This window comes from Lasiosphaeria miniovina, assembly GCF_030549165.1.
Source record: "Lasiosphaeria miniovina strain SMH2392-1A chromosome Unknown B0T26scaffold_6, whole genome shotgun sequence".
Taxonomy (NCBI): domain Eukaryota; kingdom Fungi; phylum Ascomycota; class Sordariomycetes; order Sordariales; family Lasiosphaeriaceae; genus Lasiosphaeria; species Lasiosphaeria miniovina.
In genome coordinates, this window is record NW_026848225.1 from 3826233 (window position 1) to 3843689 (window position 17457).

The window sequence follows — 17457 nt, forward strand, 5'->3', positions numbered from 1 at the left end:
TGCGGCTGCTCGCTAGCTACTTCGCCCCGATGCCGACAGCCCGGGTTGATGGGATGAGACGCGTCCGTCTCTCGGAAGACGATGACCGTTCGCTAGATGGTTAGCGCTGTCCACGTCGTATGCGACGGACACCAAACGCCAACGAGAGCAAATATTGAACAGGACGGCGATTGTGACTACGACGTCTGCTGGAATGGATAATTACAACGAAAAAAGCGGGCCTTCACAACGACGCATCGGACAAAGGGAACAACAGCAAAGCTCGCCAGCTCAAAGCCAACAAAGCCCAAACGCAGCCAGCAAAAACAAACACTCGGGCTGATTCATGAGGCGCCTTTCTTGCTGGATCGCTGGCGTCAAGCGGAGTTACTTAACTGCGGAGAGAAAGCATCACGAACGCGGCCAAAAATGGCGCTCACTAAAATGGCTTGCACAACCAGCGGCGTGAGTGAGATTCCGGGATGCTTGGTTGTTGAAGGCGAGAGCTTTTTGTGATGTTTGCCGACCGCCATGTACGGGTACGAAGCGATGATTATCGTCCATGTTCGCTAATTCCGTAGGTGCCTCTCTATCTATACCTTGGTCAATTGGTAACAATTGGGAGTCTGATAGACTCCTCGAGCAAGGCTCATGGCCTGCAGGGCCTACCTGCCTCGTAAAGTTGAAGTTCGTCAGTGTGGCTTCCATGACGAGGAGTCACCTGCTTCGTCACAGCAGCAATTCCATCACCTTCGTAAACTCCGATGCTAATTGGCCGACTCGCACGACGATCAAAAAAAACGTCATTATGTTTGTCCTTCATGTCCATGACGAAGAAGTGTAGTCGATTTGATAGCTGCACTTTAGCATGATCCCTGTTTGCTCCACACCTGCCAACCCAAAGCGAATATCCAAACGCTTTCTCTCCACCGACATCCCAGTAGTGATCCATTTCGCAATCCACGCTTCGACTATCCAGGACATGCTTGCACTGCCCCCTTAATAATGACACAATAGTTGTCGAGCAAGGAGATAGCTCCGAGACGCCTGTCTTGCCCTCCCTCCCATCTTGCATCTGTCCTCGTGTTAAACAACACCACAACTTGCTTCCCTCCAACAACAACGCCCATCGCCATGTCCGCCGCTGGCCAATCAAACGTGGACTGTCCCAACATGTACGAAGACGACGACCAGCGGAGCTTCAAGCGGTCCGAGGTCGACAAGCTCAGCAGGCACAGCGGCGTCAACGTGAAGGGCTACATGGGCAGTGCGTCGGCGACCGCGTCAGTATCTGGTGGAACGCAGAATATGCTGACATTGCCGCAGAGAGCCAAGCGAGCGAAGTGAATCGCTTGTACGACGAGGAAGTCTGTCCCGCCCTTCGCGCATCATCATAAGTCATGAAACTCATTTCCACCACCACACAACCCCGTCTTCAGCACAATGAGCTGCTCTTTGCTGACACGTGCTCGACGGGGCATAATAGATCTCGAGAAAGCAAGCCGAGGCCATGAAGAAGGACCCCACGCTGGCGGCAAGTTTCCCTCTTTACTCTTGCCGGTGTGTGTATATATTTGCTGATGCTCGCCCGACGTGGTGGAAAAGGCTACCCTGAACGGCAACCGGCCCGCCAAGGGCGCCATTATCGACAAGGAGCTGATGGAGGAGGAGGCGGCCATGCTGAGAAAGAAGCAGAACAAGTACGGCATGTCAGGAATGAAGTGAATGAATGCATGAAGAAGACGTCCGATGGGAGCGTATTGTGGAGGGGTCTGGGGTAGGAGTGTTTGGATGGTGGGACGATTATTTCAAGTCGCCGCTGCCTTGCGTCATCGGTCGCGATTTGGCATATCCATCGCAGCTTCCAGAGCTATCTCATTCAAGTACTGACTGCTGGATAGCACGCCATCGAGCATTCATTTTGTCACGATCGACTCAGCAATGAGAGTGTGAAGCGACAGCTATCCTGAATTGTGCCCTTTTCTTAAAGAGCGAATAAAGACACGGGTTTCTCTCTAATCGTTCTTAGACTTCGAGCTGATTTTCTTCTTCATATGTCTACGTAAATTAATCGTCACATTCCCGTATGTTGCAACATAGTGCGGCCACCTCGAGCGGCGTGCGGTCGGCGCGGTCGAGCGCGTCGGCTTTAGCACCAGCGTCTAGCAGCGCCTGCGCGATCTTGGCGTGGCCGCGGTACGCAGCGATGTAAAGCGCCGTGCCGTAGTGCTCGAAGGTGGCTTTGGGGTCCGCGTTGGCGGCCAGCAGCAGCTTGACGGTGCTTTAGTGCCCGCTGTAGGCGGCCTGGTGCAGTGTGATGGTGTGCTTGGAGGTCCCGGCCTTGATGGCGGCGCTGTCCTGCCGGGACATGGCCATGAGCAACGCGATGGTCTGGCAGCTATGCCGGTTCTCGCCGCCGTTGTCGACACTATCCTTGCTTCTCGTAGGCCCAGGCGTTGCCAGCATGTCGACGATGCACTTTCCGTCTTTGAAATGCAGGACGTTCGGCCGAGAAGCACCGCGCAGCAGGACGACCGAACCGTCAAGTCCAAGCCGTCTCTCGTTAGAAAGTCGTATGTGCCATTTCGCTTGCATTGCAAATAGCCCCAACAGCTTTTTGTTCCCAGCCGCCATTGGCAGTTTGGACTTGCCCGCATAAAATTCAAAGTCTCGATCGGCGCCCGTCATTTTAGGGTGGATACCACCTAAGTGTAGCCCGTCAATCTTGAACTTGCTGCAGTACTGTTCGCAGACGCCGGGTCAATGACGCAACTAGGAAATGCGAACTTGACTATCCTATGGGCCAGCACATGCTGCGGAATGGTGTAATCGGGCTGCAGCTCGGGAGCCCGAGATGCGTCAGACGAGAAGGCGAGGAGGGCAAAGAGCTTGTCGACCGATTTGGTGGTGGCTTTGACCATGGCTCTAATAGCGAATCTGCTGCTGACTCTCATAGCTCTGGTGGCTCTGGTGATGGCTCTGAAGACGACTGTCCCAACAGCGACTGCTGGCTCTGATGATGGTTCGGATGATTCTGACGGTTCTGATGCTCTGCCCACCAGCTGACAGCGGCTTGTACTGGTAAGGTGCCATTGACGCAAAAATTTTCAACCGGGTTTCTGTTTATTCGTAATACATGCACAAACATTCAGTGGCGATAACGGATAGTTCATGAGGAAAGCGTTGGGAGGCTCGACTTGAAGAGGCCCTCACACAGAGCCCAGACCGGGAGCTGAAAGCCCAAGCGACAGGGGTCAAGCCGAGCTATTCCATACCGGGCGACCAGTTCCCGACAGGCCCGGGGTCTTCCCAAGTGCCGAGGGTCTGCCACGACGGCAAGGACGTACTGGATCCAATGTACATACAAATGTGCTTTGGAATGAAATCATTTCTGATCTACTGAACTATTTGCTCAATTGAAACAAGTTTTTCATGAATTAACGGATGCCAAATCTTTGGAAGGATCGACGTTGGACAGCGGGTTCCGGGCACTGCAATTTTTAGCTCCGCAGAGGGGACAAAGTTGGTTACTTAAGCACCGCGGGGGAGGAATCCATGCCCTGCAATTTTTAGACTGAAGGCATCTCGCCGCCTCGCTCTCGAATCTCCGATTGCTCGTAAGTGCGTGCCCTCCGCTGAGCTAAAAATGTGCTTGGGAACCCCGCTCACCCTGCTCGTAAGTGCATGCCCTCCGCCGAGCTAAAAATCGCAGTGCACTTATTCCAACTTTCTTGGCATTGCAACCTTCCGACCTAAAGGGGGCTACAACAAATCATTACACCAGAAAAAAAGCCAATTGACTACCTTATGCAAGGCTACAGAGCCAGCGTAAGCACTTTGCTGATAGCTCCAAGAAGCTGTGCTTGAGGAGCCGCTCCATGCCCTCTGACGAGATAAAAATTGCACGTGTTTTTCTTAGCCAGCCACCTAGAGAGTGTTGAATTAAGGTGTGGTCCAAGCTCTCTGACTCGCCAAGACAGCGTGTCAAAGGGGACGACAAGGACGGCAAGGATGCTTGTCCGAAGCAGCTTACGCATCACACAAAGCCCAAGATGGCAGCACCCAACGACGATAATCATATTGATCAATACTCGGAATAACAAGCGTTCTTTATTCCCCAATGCTCGCTGCCGTCTTGAATTTGTATTCAATGACTGCATTGAGCAGCGGTGTAGATGCCTTATTTTTAGTATCCTCGCCTCCACCGCATCACCGATCACTTCTTTCAAATCACACCCTAGGCTTTCAGCACACCTACCTGGCACACACGTCTACAAGCCTAGTTCAACCCTTGAACTCCCTTAAAATGTCTGTCAGGCAACCCTTCTTAGCTGTCTACAAGAACCTGGTAACGGGCTACAACCGGATGCTAACCCAATTCAACAGAGAAGCTGGCCTACGAGTCGCAAGGAGACGAGTCCAAGATGAGCCCCGCCGAGTTCCGCCAGCGGCTGATCCACCACCAGCAGCACGGAATCGAGACGTGCGAGGGCTTCATCGCCATTGTTTTGCTACTGCTCGAGATGAATCCCGACCCCGAGAGCACTGGCTCCAAGGTGCAGCAGGATTTGTTTGGCGTGCCTTTTGCCAACACAACGCAGGACTTGCTTCGCCAGTCTTTCCACCACATCATCGCTGCGAGAGATTTTCTGGACAAGTACAGAGCAACGCTCGAGACGCTTGCCGTCGAGGGCACGCCTGTCGAGGCCAAGGGCGCTGACAAGTTCAGGTCGGACATCGCCACGGTTGTCCAGAAGTGCCACGGTCGTTTCTATCCCAACAATCTCTTGATTGTGGCTCCCGAAAGCTTCTAACTTGCTGATGAGTAGGCAACCGAGGACTTTTCGTAGTTCGCGAACATCTAGATGATGATGCCCGCGCATGTGGGATCGACTTGAGTGCATACTGTACTCAAGTGACTTTTTTCTATCTTGGATTATGAAATGAATGCTATTGAACCAGAAATCCATATTTTCCCTATTGTACACGATGTCTTCGTTTCACCCGTGACCTGAAAATGCCGTGCGTGATTGTCACTTTAGAAGTCGCTCCTAGACAGCGCTGACAAAGAAATTAAGAAAGGGCCTTGAGCCTTTGCCATGCGAGCGTTGCGTACGCCATTCACATGCTGACGCAGATTATCAGACCCAAGCTCTAGCCGAAGTAGAAGATAATAATTCTTGTTCCATGACGACTGCTGCCGTGTTGAAACTTCATTAACTTCTGGGATCTGTACAATAATGGCCGTTTGCCCGCCAGTTTCCCTATGGGATGCGATGTGTCTCTAATATCTACGGAATTCGATATCGTCCCACGGGCTGTTTAATTTACGTCGTTGAGGAGAGTAATTAAATGGTATTTAAATGTGTGAATATGGTGGGTGGCTCATGTCTATTGCCAATACTACGAGGAAGAAATTGCACTTACTGCCTACCATTTTAGCAGGACTACACAGCTCGCCAGAGACAAATTTCCATGGCCGTAGTATGAAAGATCTTCAAGGATGTCCCCAAGGAAGGAAAATATCGAGCGTACAGCAAGTGCGGCGCGTCGAGTCACGGGTGTATGCCTCGAGCTAATCTTTACCTCCATTCCAGCCAAGTCTTTACACTTTGGCTGCTGGGTTATCCTGTCTGCCCCAAATATCGTGGTTCCAGAGACGCGGTCCGGACGATATGGCTGTAGCACGCCTCTAGATCTCTCGACACGACGAGCAACAACTCCAGCGAGCCAATTTTTCGTGATGCTTTCACGCACATTCATTCCACATACATCGTAGCCACACACGAGTAATGATGGCAATTAGCCTCGGTGATAATGATGCCCCTCGCCTCTGCGGTTCATTGCCCCGCCATGGGCAACCGTCTGAACATTGCTCTGATGTCTTGGCACCGCCCCGGTTACCCCCCACAACGCCCTCGCGTCTGTGGCCAGCACGCCCAGCTCCCAGGCTGGGCCTTAGGGTCATGGTACTGACCTCCCCGCCCGCAGGTAAGGGCCATATCGGTCAGCTGGGAGCAACGGCTGACCCTCGCCCTTCCCCCATTACGTTACAACCCCCCGGGCCGCGGAGCTCCCCCTTTGCATTCGCCAACCCGGCAACGCCCTCACTTTGCCCTCACCCCTAATCAACGCCCACCTTACACCGTCCGAACAACCTGCCCTTAATCACCAGCAGCCCCACTCGTAGAAAAAAAAAGAATTCCCACGCGCGAAAACCGGTGGCCCCTTTCCCTTTTCGGAAAACCGCACACCCCGTTCTTTTTCTCATTGGCCGGCCGCAGAAAAAAACCGTTCCTATTGTTCGTCGTTCCTATTGCCACCGTCCCTATTGTCCCTGACGTCTCCACCCACCTACCTGGAGGGAGTGATTTGCGAGCCTGCGAAGGCCGTCCCCTCGTGCATAAAACCCTCCCTCCCTTCCCCTCCTCCCCTCAAAAAATTTCCTTCCCTTTACAACACACAACCTTCTTCTTCGCACTTCTTCCTCCACACTGCAGCACCTCGCGGGCCTTGGGCTTCCACCACTCATTGCATTTCCGCGTTTTGCTTTTTCTTTTTCTACCCTTTGGCACTTTGGCAAGACCGACTTCTTGGCACGTCGTCGCCGTCTTTGCTCATCGCCGTCGTCGCTCGCGTTCTTTCTTCATTCCTCCCTTCATCAATCACACACACACACACACTACCGGCTATCGCTCAGAAGACCCAAGATCGGGCGGGGTGGCTCCCCCCAGTAAAGGTTATCATTCATGAGCATGATGGCTTGGTACCTTCCCTTCTTCCTCCTCAAAAGCGTCGCGCAGATCACACAGCACAGCTTTCCAAAAGGTGTTCGCTGGAGGGGTGGTTCCCTCTGGCGGCTTCTTTTGAGTGGAAACTGGCCTGTGTGGTTCTGGCATGTTCATCTCCCTCCTTTTACTTTCATACTACAAAGCATAGCAACCCCGGGAATCGGGAAGCCTTCTCACCTGAATTGGGTGGTACCTTTCGGTGAGAATGGTCTTTCTTTTCCTGCTATGGATGGCTGTCGCTTTTTCCCTTGCGGGCTTTTCTCTTGGCCTAGCACGCTTTCAGTTGCCTTAGCTGTCAGATTGGAAGTTCGCTTCCTTTCTTTGACCGCCATTGTAGGCATGTTAGGATCTCGAGAAAGCTCTTGCTTCGCGCTCTTTCGTGCTTTTTGTGCTGCGTTTTGTTTCATGTAATTTGACCTTCTCAATCCTTCCTCGCTGTCTCGATCTCAGCTAACTTTCATTTTGCCAGACTAATCCTACTGACAAGCCCACGGTACCAACCTGACGACAACTTGACGCCAATCCGACCGCACATCGACACATCGACAACCTTGGGGGGGGGAAGAGTCATAACCGAGGGAAGAGATTGGGATTCCGAGGTATGGTGAGGGATATGGGGTTTGGGGCGCGACTCGACCACGATCCGATCCGACAACAACCGACCCGACCACCAACTCGACAACTTGGAGGGGGAGGGGGGAAAGAGCCATGGCCGAGGGAAGAGGTTGGGATTTCGAGGTATGGCGAAGGAGGATGGCTCTGGCCGAGGGAAGAGATTGGGATTCTGAGGTATGGTGAGGGATATGGGGTTTGGGGCGCAACTCGATCGACGACTCGACTCGACCGACGATCCGACTCAACGACAAACCACACCGTGGGCTGCCGTACCTCAGGCTCAGCAGAGCCACTCATTACATTCTGGGCCTTTGTGTCGAAGTTTGTCCCTGGACTTCCTTGTTCGCTCGCACCGTCTTCGGACATCGCAGCTCTTGGAAAGATAAGCTCTTGCTATAATGCAGCCACCGCGCCTGCCCCTAACCGCCGACACCCGGTAGGGGCTCAGTGGGCCGGGGTAGTTGGGTTCGCATTGCACACACGCGATCCAACCGTCTAACTCATGCGGGGTACTGGTAATCGGGATTAGGGCCCCTTGAGAAACCATCCTCGAGTCCTGTGCCGGCGGCCCGCGGTTGTTGTCCTTCTTTATGGTGTTGTTGAGGTGTTGATAGCTTCTTTGAAGCTTGGTCTTCGGACATTCTCTTTTTTTCATTGCACTCTTGGGCTTAGCTCGGGACGCGAAGAAATCATGTTCGTGTTTGGCATTGCCTCAATGGCGACAGGTCCCTGGCTCAGATTATTACAGTGGTGTTCGGTGTCGTGAATGGTGGTGTGCGATGCCCGATCAATGAGCAACCACACAACGGCGATATCACAAGGCGCCTCAAACTCAAGGGGTGGCAATCTTCAACGACGTGGTCTTCTCTGTTCTTTCATTCTACTGCGTGTACTACATCAATGATGACTGGCTCAAACATAAATGCATGAAGCAAATGACACTATTTCTGCTTGCTCACGGTGTCGCAGGCGTGGCCAAGAAGACACTACTACGCATCATTGCTTCAGATGCTACTGCAATTGGAAGCCCGTGTCTTGGCTACCGGAGTTGGGGGAGCGCATTTCTCGTGATGTCATGAGAAAAGTCCCCGAATTCGCAGGCTAGATCGGCATGGCTGGAGCAACTGGCTAAGCTTGCTCGTGTTGATGATCTCCTCGGGCGCTCACGGCTCGGCGTGGAGTTTTTGAAGCGAGCTGCTCCAAGGACTCTCAATTGCAGACGTCTTCCCCGGCTGCTTGAGAACAGGGTTCAAGGTTGCCAACATGGTAACTTGTTAATTGACAGCCCGGTCCGCAGGTCAAGAGAGCAGAAAGATGGAAAACAAAGGGAACCATTAGAAAATATTCTGTATTGATTTACTTTGAGTGTGTACTAAATGCTGCCGGTGCATCACAGGACTGCCCCGAGGCCGCGAGCCTGGGTCCTGGGCTTTGTGTGCTTGGCTACAGAAAAATGGGTACAGGAAAGGAAATTGGGCAGCCAAAAACTGGGAGGTACACGGGTCTTGTCGACCATCTTAGGTTCGTTACTGATTACTTTGGACCTCCTCCATGTCGAGAAACCGCTTCTCTTGAGCCCGATGGTCTAGCTCACGGATCCAACTAAGAGCGGCATGCCAGAAATATCCGACAAACAAACCAAGAAGAGACAAGTTTAGTGAGTGCGGGCCGGGCCTTGTTGACCATCTTAGGTTCATACCTCACTCTTGGGGTCGTTGGCCTCCATCATGTCGAGAAACCACTTCTCCTGAGCTCGAGTGTCCAGACCGCTAAACCACTTAGATGCCGTACGCCATGTGTTGCTGGACAGGTCTCTATACTTGGTCTTGTCTGTCATCAGCTCCACAATGGCCGATTCCCACGGCGTAATGTCTTGGTCGGGGATGATGTATTCGCCATTGGCGTCCTTCTCGCCCGTGAGGAGATTCACGGGGATGCAGTAGTCAAGGCCAAGCTTCGCCTCGCGGAGCCCTCCAGCCTCAGAAGCGATGACAGGAATGCCGCGCAGCTGTGCTTCCGTCACGACAATTCCCCACGCTTCATACCAGACCGAAGGCGCGAGTAGGATCTTGATCCTGTCCCAAATTTTATCCGTGTCGCTTGTCGTGTCCTCGATTCTGCAATTGGACCAAATAAGCATGGGCGTGACTAAACTCCAAAGAAGAGAAACCTACTTCACGTTCGGCAGAGACTGGAGCAGTTCCTTGTGCTCGGGCTTGGAGCCCCAGCTCGCCCAAGTGACAAAGTTGACGTGGGGGAGCCTCTTGGCCAGAGCAACGAGGATGGAGAGCCCTTTACACGGGCAGGGATTAATCATACCCACTTCTTCTTTGTTCTCGTTTCTTCGGCGTTCTGGTATCCCCCCGGTTTTTGAGTCGAGATAAGTCATGGTGCTGTGGTTCAGGAACTTTGTCTCCAGATTGCCGTATTTGATAGCGTAGTCGTGAATGGCGCGGGAGACCACCCAAATCCCGTCCACGTCCCTCAACATCACGTCTTCCTTCTCGGCCGACATGCAGTGGCCAGGGAGTCCGGAGCAGTAGGGTCCGAAAGGGAGCTGCTCCGCCGTGTGCACAACCGCAACCCGCTTGAACTTGGCTCGGTCGGGATGTAGCGACGCAATTTTCATGGTCATGGCGTCGTTGAAGACAACGTGCGTAGGGCGGAACTCGGTGATGCTGGCGGTGTAAAGGTTGACCAAAGCCTTGACGAGGTCGCTGGCCTCGCCTGTCTGTGCACGGAGAGGGCTGTCAGCTCTCTCCCAGCAATCCAACAACGGGTACCAGGAACGCCAGCGTAAGTCATTTACCTCAATGTAATCCTTTGTTTCCTGCCACAGCTCCTTCCGTGGATAGTCCTTTTTGAAGAGACTTCGAGAAATGACGAAGTGCTGAATCTCGTACTCATCGAAGAACGTTTTGACCAGCAGGTTGTTTTTCGCTCCCCTGAAGTCCACGAATGGCACAGTGGACTCGGTGACGTCGGGATCGATGCCTTTGGCTGCGGCCCGCTCGGCGTAATGCTCGACTTCGTGCTCAAAGCCATAGCATATCTGGGCGGCCGCGTGGCCGAAACTGCGCAGTTCGCGCAACAGACTGATATTTGCCTTGTAGCCGCCCGAGGAAGGGGTCAGGCCCTGTGCTGTCTGAACGAGGAAAATGCGCATCGTCGTTGTTGCTGCCATCGCGGCCACCAAACAAGCGTCAGATCATGTATGTGAACATCCAGTGGAAGTGGTAGGACACGGCGGAGGGCAAATGGAGGATGTGCTAATTAATGAATACAATAACTGCAGAAGGGACAGCAAAGGTTATGAGGCGGTGCGGTAGATTCGAATTGGAAGCCACTGGGCACTGCACGGTCGGGTCATGATTTCACGAGAGAGAGTAGGAAGGCACGACTGTTGGAAAGTCTACCACGAGCAAGACTTTCCTGACCCGATCTCGGTCGCCGTGGTAGTGCCTTCCTCTCACAGAACCGTGCGGAGCAAAGGTTTAGCGACTAAGAGACCTGGCTCACTGGACTTACCTTCCATGCTTATTTGCAGCTAACTCGCCTGGAGTTCTCAAATGCTGGCTGATGGACGCAGCCCCGGAACAGATTCCTGGGTCGCAAGTGCTCAATTTTGTGAGCTTTGCATATGATGTGTTTTTGCTGTGAGGACTCGGGACTGGATCATGGCCTCTGTACATGTATTTATGAACACGCCTGCATGTTCCTGAAGCGTTCTTTGCCCCTGCGGTGAGGACCAAATTTGATGTCGAAGCTGTAAAGAATATCACCGTCTGGAGATAGCTACCCGTGCCGAAGGAAACGGGGTCCTGGGACGTGCCAAACATGTTTCTAAACTGCACGATAATTTGACGACGGTACCTGTGTGAATGCACTGGGGGCGTTTCGCTAAATTCATCACGAAGATAAGGTGGTAATCCATTATCTCCAACTGAAGTAATTGAGGTACTCAGGAGAGTCTCAAAGTGGCGGTGTTGAGGCTTGCTTCAGTTTACCTTATGGGATTTTACCAATGAACTACTTCGAGCAAGAAATTAGACTCCCGATGTATTCGCAGGCCCTTCCTCTTTCCATTGCGGGCAGTAAACCATAAAGTACCCCCGGCGCCGGCGTTTATCTCCCTTGCGGGAAATTGGAAACCCACATCGAGTCCAGACACTTCAGAATGGAGCAATCCGACATGCGCCGTGCAGGCCGAGGCTCAACGCTGTACTAAAGTGAGGAAGCGAGCAAACGAACTAGCAAACTAAGCAAACAATGCAACAAATAAGGAGGTCCAATCAACCCAGAACTAGGCAATTAAATGGCTAGAACAGAATCCTCGTCTCACCGTAGCAAACTTTGCCAGACCACGATGGTAAAGTTGTACACTTGGCCTGATGTACGGGATCCAACAGCCTAAACCTAGCACTGTGTCCAAACCAAGATAGAAGAAGATTGAGATGCGGGCCTTCATTGACGGATGGTTCGGTGCCGTTGATAATTAGTGTTGAATGACCACACCATATTCCAAATGATATGACGCACTGAAATCTGTTCAAAAATTGCCTTGGATCTATGGAAGTCATTTCGGCAATCAGTCGATGATCAACACTATCCTTCCGCCAATACAGGTGAGTCAGAATATCCGCGCTCTCTTTTGAAGAAGCCCCGTTGTCTCCTCATCAAATAATCCACGTGCTGCAGTTCTCCTTTCACAGTTTCTATTATATGCTGAACCTGTTCCAGATCCTCGCCCCACAGATCGTGCTCTTCTTTTTCTTTCTCCAGACCAGAAAAGATTTGAAAGATCCCGCTGAGCAAGGGAAGGGCATCTCTTAAAATTTGTTCCCTTTCTCTTGCGACGTGTTTCCCGTTGTCATTGAAAATCAGTTCCCGATCCGCAATCTTCAATCCTATGAGTTGGCGAGTTATTTTGCTGTAATATCGGCACGAACCTGCCGTGAACTTGGGGATAAAAGAGGAACGTGTTGATAGAAATTCGGCCGGCGATGCTTGAGCCGGGCTAACGAAAAGTTCGGGGTTTACGACTTCAAATTCGATTGCAGGTCTCGAGAGCTCATATCTGATTCTGGGGGCGTGTTTGAATGGGGATGCAATGTCAAAGTCCCAACCCTGCCGGTTATATTCCAAGAATGAATCCAACATGTCGCACTCGTCCTGAACCGTCGTTCCTAACTCGCTTAGTAGTGTCTCCTCGGCTTGGGACGCGCCGCTCCCGACCTCAACTTGCTCGACGCATTGGCGGATTCTGACAAAGGATCGCGTGCAAAATTCAAGGTGTTCTTGGATGAGTTTCTCGTATATCCTAGGGTGTAGAAGGCCTTGGCTAGAGTCCGAGAAAAGGTCCAGACCCGCTCTGACGTCTAGTCGGGAAGACTCGTCGCTTCCGCTGAAGTGCGAATTCAAAGCTTGGTATGCCATTCGTCCTGCTTCCAGAAAGCGTTTCCTCGCCCGCGCAAGTCTATCGTCGGGGTCGGATGTTTCGTCTTCAAATTCCTCGCCGGCATCATCATCATCAAAATCAAAAATATGGCTTTGTGCGCCTCTAGAGCCTGATGAGCTCGCATCCCCATCATCTATATTACCAGGAAGACACCGCAGCGCGAATTGGTGAAGATGGCCCGCAATGTGGTCTTCAGTGCCTTGTTGACCTTCATCAGGCAGAAATGGACACAGCGGGCAGGACGGCGGTAGATATACAGTCCTTCGGGAGAGTTCTCCGAGGACAGCTACCTGATCCTGAGGAAATGAATTTGCGTGACTCGTGGTTACGTGGGATTCCCAATCATTCTTTGTCGCAAATGACGTCGCTTTGTTCATACAGATGTTGCAGAGCCACCGCACTTGGCTGTGATTGTTCCGCATATGTGTGTTCCACTCCTCGCTTGTGACATATAATTCATCTGGACTGTCGCAATGTTCAAAGATGCAGGCATAGGGGGAGATATCTTGTGCGACGTGGTTCCTACTTGTGTATTAGCCTGCCGGAAATGGAATGGAGGGGAGATGAGAGAAGAAGGAGGAAAAGAAGAGAAAGGCAAAAAGAGCAGAGCCGGTGATGCGTTAATTACCGACGGGGAAACTTACTTCCATCTGGAAATATTTCCTACAAAGTCCTCCGCATATAGAGTTTGGGAGCAATATGGGCAATGGAATAAACCCTTGGTACCTGGAAATTTTGGATAATCCTGCTTCGAGCCAATTCGGGAGATATTCGTCATGGAGCTAGGGTATTTTCGTCCAGGGGCACTAGGAAGTTTAAATTGAGAGCCCAGTTCTGTTGCCGTGAGTTGGGAGGTTGTGGGGTTGGTGCTTGTTGTTTGGGCGCTTTTACTAGCTTGAACAGATTGGGCCTGAGCCAGTTGCGGTTCCTGCGTCTGTCTCTTCCCTTTCCTGCTCGGTGTAATAACCGTCGGGACAAGGGCAGAAATCTTTGGTATATTGGGAGCCGAGCCCATGATAACATGATCCGCCTTTTTCCTGAAACGTGTAGCATGCTTGATTCGGTGGTGCCGTAATAGGTTGAGTCTGACAAGACGACGTTGGACGGTGTCAAGGAGCAGCGTGCTGTCCAGCCCGGCTTGCAAGGACCCAGATATCTCACGGATATCAAGGTGGGCTATTCGGATCAAGGAAACAAAGTGTTCCATTAGATCCGGGTATTTGCTCTCATCGAAAGACTCGTCGGCCTTGTCTAGTCGTCTCCTGTTTCCGGACTGTTTTATCGCAACTGTGATTCTCACAAGCTGGTCGATTGTAGCTGCGATTTGAATCTTTCCTTCTGAGAATGGGCCGGAGGGCTGAAACCTGGTCTCTTGCTCGGCGCCATCACTGTCGTCTGAGAAGTCCGACCAAGCATTGACGTCGGGCTCACCAGCGGTCTCCGCAGCGGGGCTAATGGGATTGGAGTTTGTATTTTGGCTAGAAGCGGCTTTTTCGATGGCTTCTGTCGTACTGCGTGAGCAAAAATAACTACACAGCACACAGGAACAGAGAATAGACAAGGGCTATTGGAATCCGAGTCGTACCCAAACAGTGGCTCAGACTTTTTAGAAGACCAACCACAATTGAACGGACTTCTGGCCAGTTCCGGAGTCTGTAGTCCAGCGAAGAGCGTCCCGTGGCATCCGCTTTGATTGAGAAACCCCATACGTTGAAGTCTGCGGCTCTGTCGTCCATCCAGTCATCGTCGCTGAAAACCGCGACGCTGAGACAAGCGCGGAAGCGATCATTGCATTCCCAAAACCAGGTTTTGATCTCTTCATCATCAACATTGGCATCCATCTTGAATCAGGTTCGAAGTGGAGATGGTTTTGACCGCTCGGGTGCGGGAAAGGAAGCGCCGTTCAGGACATGTCACCGCGCTAAATGCATTACCCGCCTAACCTCTGGTGGTTAGCCCCAATCGTCATGGGGTGGGTCCGAGCCAAGCCATTTAAATTTAGCTGCCATTCGATTGGAAGGCAGGATCGTTATCGTCTCGAAATCACGTGCCCTTGGCGGGGATAAACCGACCCCTCCATCTTCAGATCGGCAACCCTTGCAGAAGCTAAAGCTCCGCCCGACTCCACTCTCTCCCATTGCGGGAGAAGTGAAGAGCATGGCTCCTCCACCTCCTCCGTCCTGGGTTGATTTCGTGGTCAGTGTGATCGAGAAGCTCAAGGTCTTGTGCTACGAACTCTCCAATGAGGATCAACATCGCGTTTTCTACTCCTCCTTCAGAGCGGAGCTCCTTCTCGTTCAAGAATGGCTCGAATCTCAACCTCGCCCGCTCGATGCGCAGACCACAGTCCGTCTCTCCAAAGTCCTCACGAATCTCGAGAGACTAAGCAAGGTGCGGGCGGACCAAACATTACAACCCAACTATGACGCCTGTTGTAAACACAGACAGACACTGACTTACTCTTCCACACCGCTCCAGTGGCCGTCGAACTCGAAGCAAAATAAGTTCACACGCCTCGCCGCAAAGTTGAAAACCTCGAGCCCGTATCCCGGCCTTTCCCAACTCCTCAAAAGTCCAGCGCGAGCTAAACAATGTTTGCGAGAGTTTGCCACCCGCGAGCCCCAGGCCCGACAACAAGCATTCCTTCGCACACTTAAAAGGTGCTCAAATCGGGGCAGGTCTTGGTCGGTTGAGGAAACTACTGTCATGTCGGTGAAACCACTGCCCACACAAGACATGGACACGATGGATTACACATACCATGCGCAAAGTTTGTATGGGGCAATTTCAAAACATGGAGTGTGCCCCTCTGCCGATGCTTCTGGTAGCACTTTCATCTTACCGCATCTACGTTTGAGTGCTTGTCGCGATTCGACCGCCAAGGATGTCACTTTCAATATTTTCTTTCTTGGCCACCCACATAGCTCGGCTGCCGAAAGGATTTGCCAATGGCAAGCTACCCGTATTAGCGTCATGAGAAGGTATTAACAGAAACCGCTACTGTAGGGCTATAAAGCAAAATCATCGCTAACGCAGCCTACCTAGTGTCTCGTTCTTGGACGATCCCTTGCGCGAATCAGACCATAGTCCGTCCCGTATTGTCGAGTCAGGCGGATTTTGCGATTTCATATCAAACCCACAAAACGTGGGTGTGGAGATCTCCATGAGTCTAACCGATGGGAAACTGGTTCTCCGGGAGTTTTGTCTCCAACAAAGCTCGTTCCTACTACATATGCCCAGCGTATCGCTCTCCCAACTTCTTGAAGGCCAGAAACTCTCACGCAAGATGAGACTACTTCTGTGTTATATGTTGGCGAAGACGGTCTGGCAGTTCTACGAGTCAGAGTGGATTGATCGCGAATGGACAAAAGACAATATACACTTCATGTTTGAGCACAGGCAAGGTGTGTCTAGCGCCGGAATTTTTGTCAACGAGCCATTCCTTTCCGCTCGGTTTCATCAGAAACCCGACGACGCCGAGGCCTCACGCCGACTTCACATGTTTCCCAAGATTTTGGCACTGGGAATCATACTTCTCGAGATCGAGCTCGGCGTCGACATAACCAAGGAGCGACCTCGAACCTGCTTCGCCACCGACGGGAAATTGACCGTCAACGGCAATCTAATTGCTGCATATTTTTGGTTTCAAAAACAAGAGCTGTGGGACAAGCAAGAAACATTCAAGGACCTCATAGCTGCCGTGCATCGCTGTCTCTGGCCCAGCCTGTTTGAGGGGAAAGATACCAGTGCCCAGAGGGAAGTCCTCCACAAACAAATCGTTTTACCATTACAAGCTCAGTTTAGGAACTCGTGGGGGGACCCTGACGAAGTAGCTCTACGGCCTCTACAATTCTCGCCTTCAAACTCAAAGCCAGCCATCGACTCATCTCGCCCGCCGCATCAGTTGGTTGGCATATCAAGTTCCAACTGGCTCCAGACTCACCCTATAGACACGTATGTATGATACTGCATTCCGAGCGCACATTTGACTACTAATAGGACAAAAGGTCTCAAAACCAGCCCGACCGCGGATATACCAATATTAATTCCACACCATGGGAGTAAGTAGCCGTCCCATCAAAATGCTCTGTACCGCTTGAATTAACATATCATCAAGGTGGAACATGGATTCCACCCTAGGTCAAAATTATTTATGATGACAAATGTTTCGCTGGTCGAGGGTTCTCCTGCCATGTGTGCTGTCATGACCAATAGTAACGAAGCCCGCAACAGAAACGTGTAATCACATAAAATTACCACATAAATAAATTTACGTCGCATTTGATAATGATGCCAACAATTCTTGAATTTATGGCGACGGATGTGTTTGAGAATCATTGCAGCGGTCTTACTATATAGGTCGATAAAGATGGTAGTCAGGTGATGAGGATATTGAATGAATGTTAGCCTTGTATTGACACTTGCCTGAAAAAGGGTGTCTAGTTCTGTCTACGAGTTCGTTATACAAGCTATCAATAAGCAGAGACGAACATATAATTAATTCAGAGCGAAGAAAGCAATTTGGATTGCCCAAGGGAGGCCATCTGATGCGAGTTCGCATTACACGGGTGGCAAACATCCGAGGTTGAACCTAGACCCGCAGCAAACAAATTG

The 17457-nt window shown here is 51.6% G+C and overlaps 5 protein-coding genes across 5 annotated transcripts; 3 read left to right on the plus strand and 2 right to left on the minus strand.

Moving 5' to 3' along the window:
- Nucleotides 1-1113: 1113 nt before the first annotated feature.
- B0T26DRAFT_652032 (uncharacterized protein) lies at nucleotides 1114-1704 on the plus strand (the record flags this gene model as incomplete). The annotated part of the gene is made up of 4 exons (XM_060438330.1): nucleotides 1114-1250; nucleotides 1310-1346; nucleotides 1466-1543; nucleotides 1585-1704. The coding sequence occupies 4 exons, from the start codon at nucleotides 1114-1116 to the stop codon at nucleotides 1702-1704; spliced, it is 372 nt and encodes a 123-aa protein (XP_060293421.1).
- Nucleotides 1705-4016: 2312 nt separating this feature from the next.
- Nucleotides 4017-4984, plus strand: B0T26DRAFT_724125 (uncharacterized protein). The gene has a single exon (XM_060442659.1). It carries the CDS (start codon nucleotides 4100-4102, stop codon nucleotides 4697-4699), a length of 600 nt encoding a protein of 199 aa, XP_060293422.1. The 5' UTR covers nucleotides 4017-4099; the 3' UTR covers nucleotides 4700-4984.
- A 4094-nt stretch (nucleotides 4985-9078) lies between these two features.
- Nucleotides 9079-10569, minus strand: B0T26DRAFT_743303 (UDP-Glycosyltransferase/glycogen phosphorylase; the record flags this gene model as incomplete). Its single annotated transcript, XM_060444234.1, has 3 exons — nucleotides 9079-9502; nucleotides 9560-10112; nucleotides 10176-10569. The coding sequence occupies 3 exons, from the start codon at nucleotides 10567-10569 to the stop codon at nucleotides 9079-9081; spliced, it is 1371 nt and encodes a 456-aa protein (XP_060293423.1).
- A 1360-nt stretch (nucleotides 10570-11929) lies between these two features.
- On the minus strand, nucleotides 11930-14742 carry B0T26DRAFT_724126 (uncharacterized protein). The gene is made up of 3 exons (XM_060442660.1): nucleotides 14429-14742; nucleotides 13488-14346; nucleotides 11930-13365 (listed from the first exon to the last, which is right to left on the minus strand). Exons 1-3 carry the CDS (start codon nucleotides 14682-14684, stop codon nucleotides 11991-11993), a joined length of 2490 nt encoding a protein of 829 aa, XP_060293424.1. The 5' UTR covers nucleotides 14685-14742; the 3' UTR covers nucleotides 11930-11990.
- A 156-nt stretch (nucleotides 14743-14898) lies between these two features.
- B0T26DRAFT_432907 (uncharacterized protein) lies at nucleotides 14899-16876 on the plus strand. Its single transcript, XM_060434983.1, has 3 exons — nucleotides 14899-15234; nucleotides 15322-15824; nucleotides 15889-16876. The coding sequence occupies exons 1-3, from the start codon at nucleotides 15001-15003 to the stop codon at nucleotides 16805-16807; spliced, it is 1656 nt and encodes a 551-aa protein (XP_060293425.1). The 5' UTR covers nucleotides 14899-15000; the 3' UTR covers nucleotides 16808-16876.
- The last annotated feature ends 581 nt before the right edge of the window (nucleotides 16877-17457 follow it).

What these genes read in the sequence shown, in the direction of transcription:
- B0T26DRAFT_724126 (XM_060442660.1), bottom strand. Translation starts at nt 14,684, where the DNA reads ATGGATGCCAATGTTGATGATGAAGAGATCAAAACCTGGTTTTGGGAA. An exon ending in AAGTCTGAGCCACTGTTTGG is followed by an intron (nt 14,347 to 14,428) that starts GTACGACTCGGA and finishes GCAGTACGACAG; the next exon opens with AAGCCATCGAAAAAGCCGCT. An exon ending in GGAAATATTTCCAGATGGAA is followed by an intron (nt 13,366 to 13,487) that starts GTAAGTTTCCCC and finishes ATACACAAGTAG; the next exon opens with GAACCACGTCGCACAAGATA.
- B0T26DRAFT_724125 (XM_060442659.1), top strand. Translation starts at nt 4,100, where the DNA reads ATGCTCGCTGCCGTCTTGAATTTGTATTCAATGACTGCATTGAGCAGC.
- B0T26DRAFT_432907 (XM_060434983.1), top strand. Translation starts at nt 15,001, where the DNA reads ATGGCTCCTCCACCTCCTCCGTCCTGGGTTGATTTCGTGGTCAGTGTG. An exon ending in ATCTCGAGAGACTAAGCAAG is followed by an intron (nt 15,235 to 15,321) that starts GTGCGGGCGGAC and finishes ACACCGCTCCAG; the next exon opens with TGGCCGTCGAACTCGAAGCA. An exon ending in CGTATTAGCGTCATGAGAAG is followed by an intron (nt 15,825 to 15,888) that starts GTATTAACAGAA and finishes CAGCCTACCTAG; the next exon opens with TGTCTCGTTCTTGGACGATC.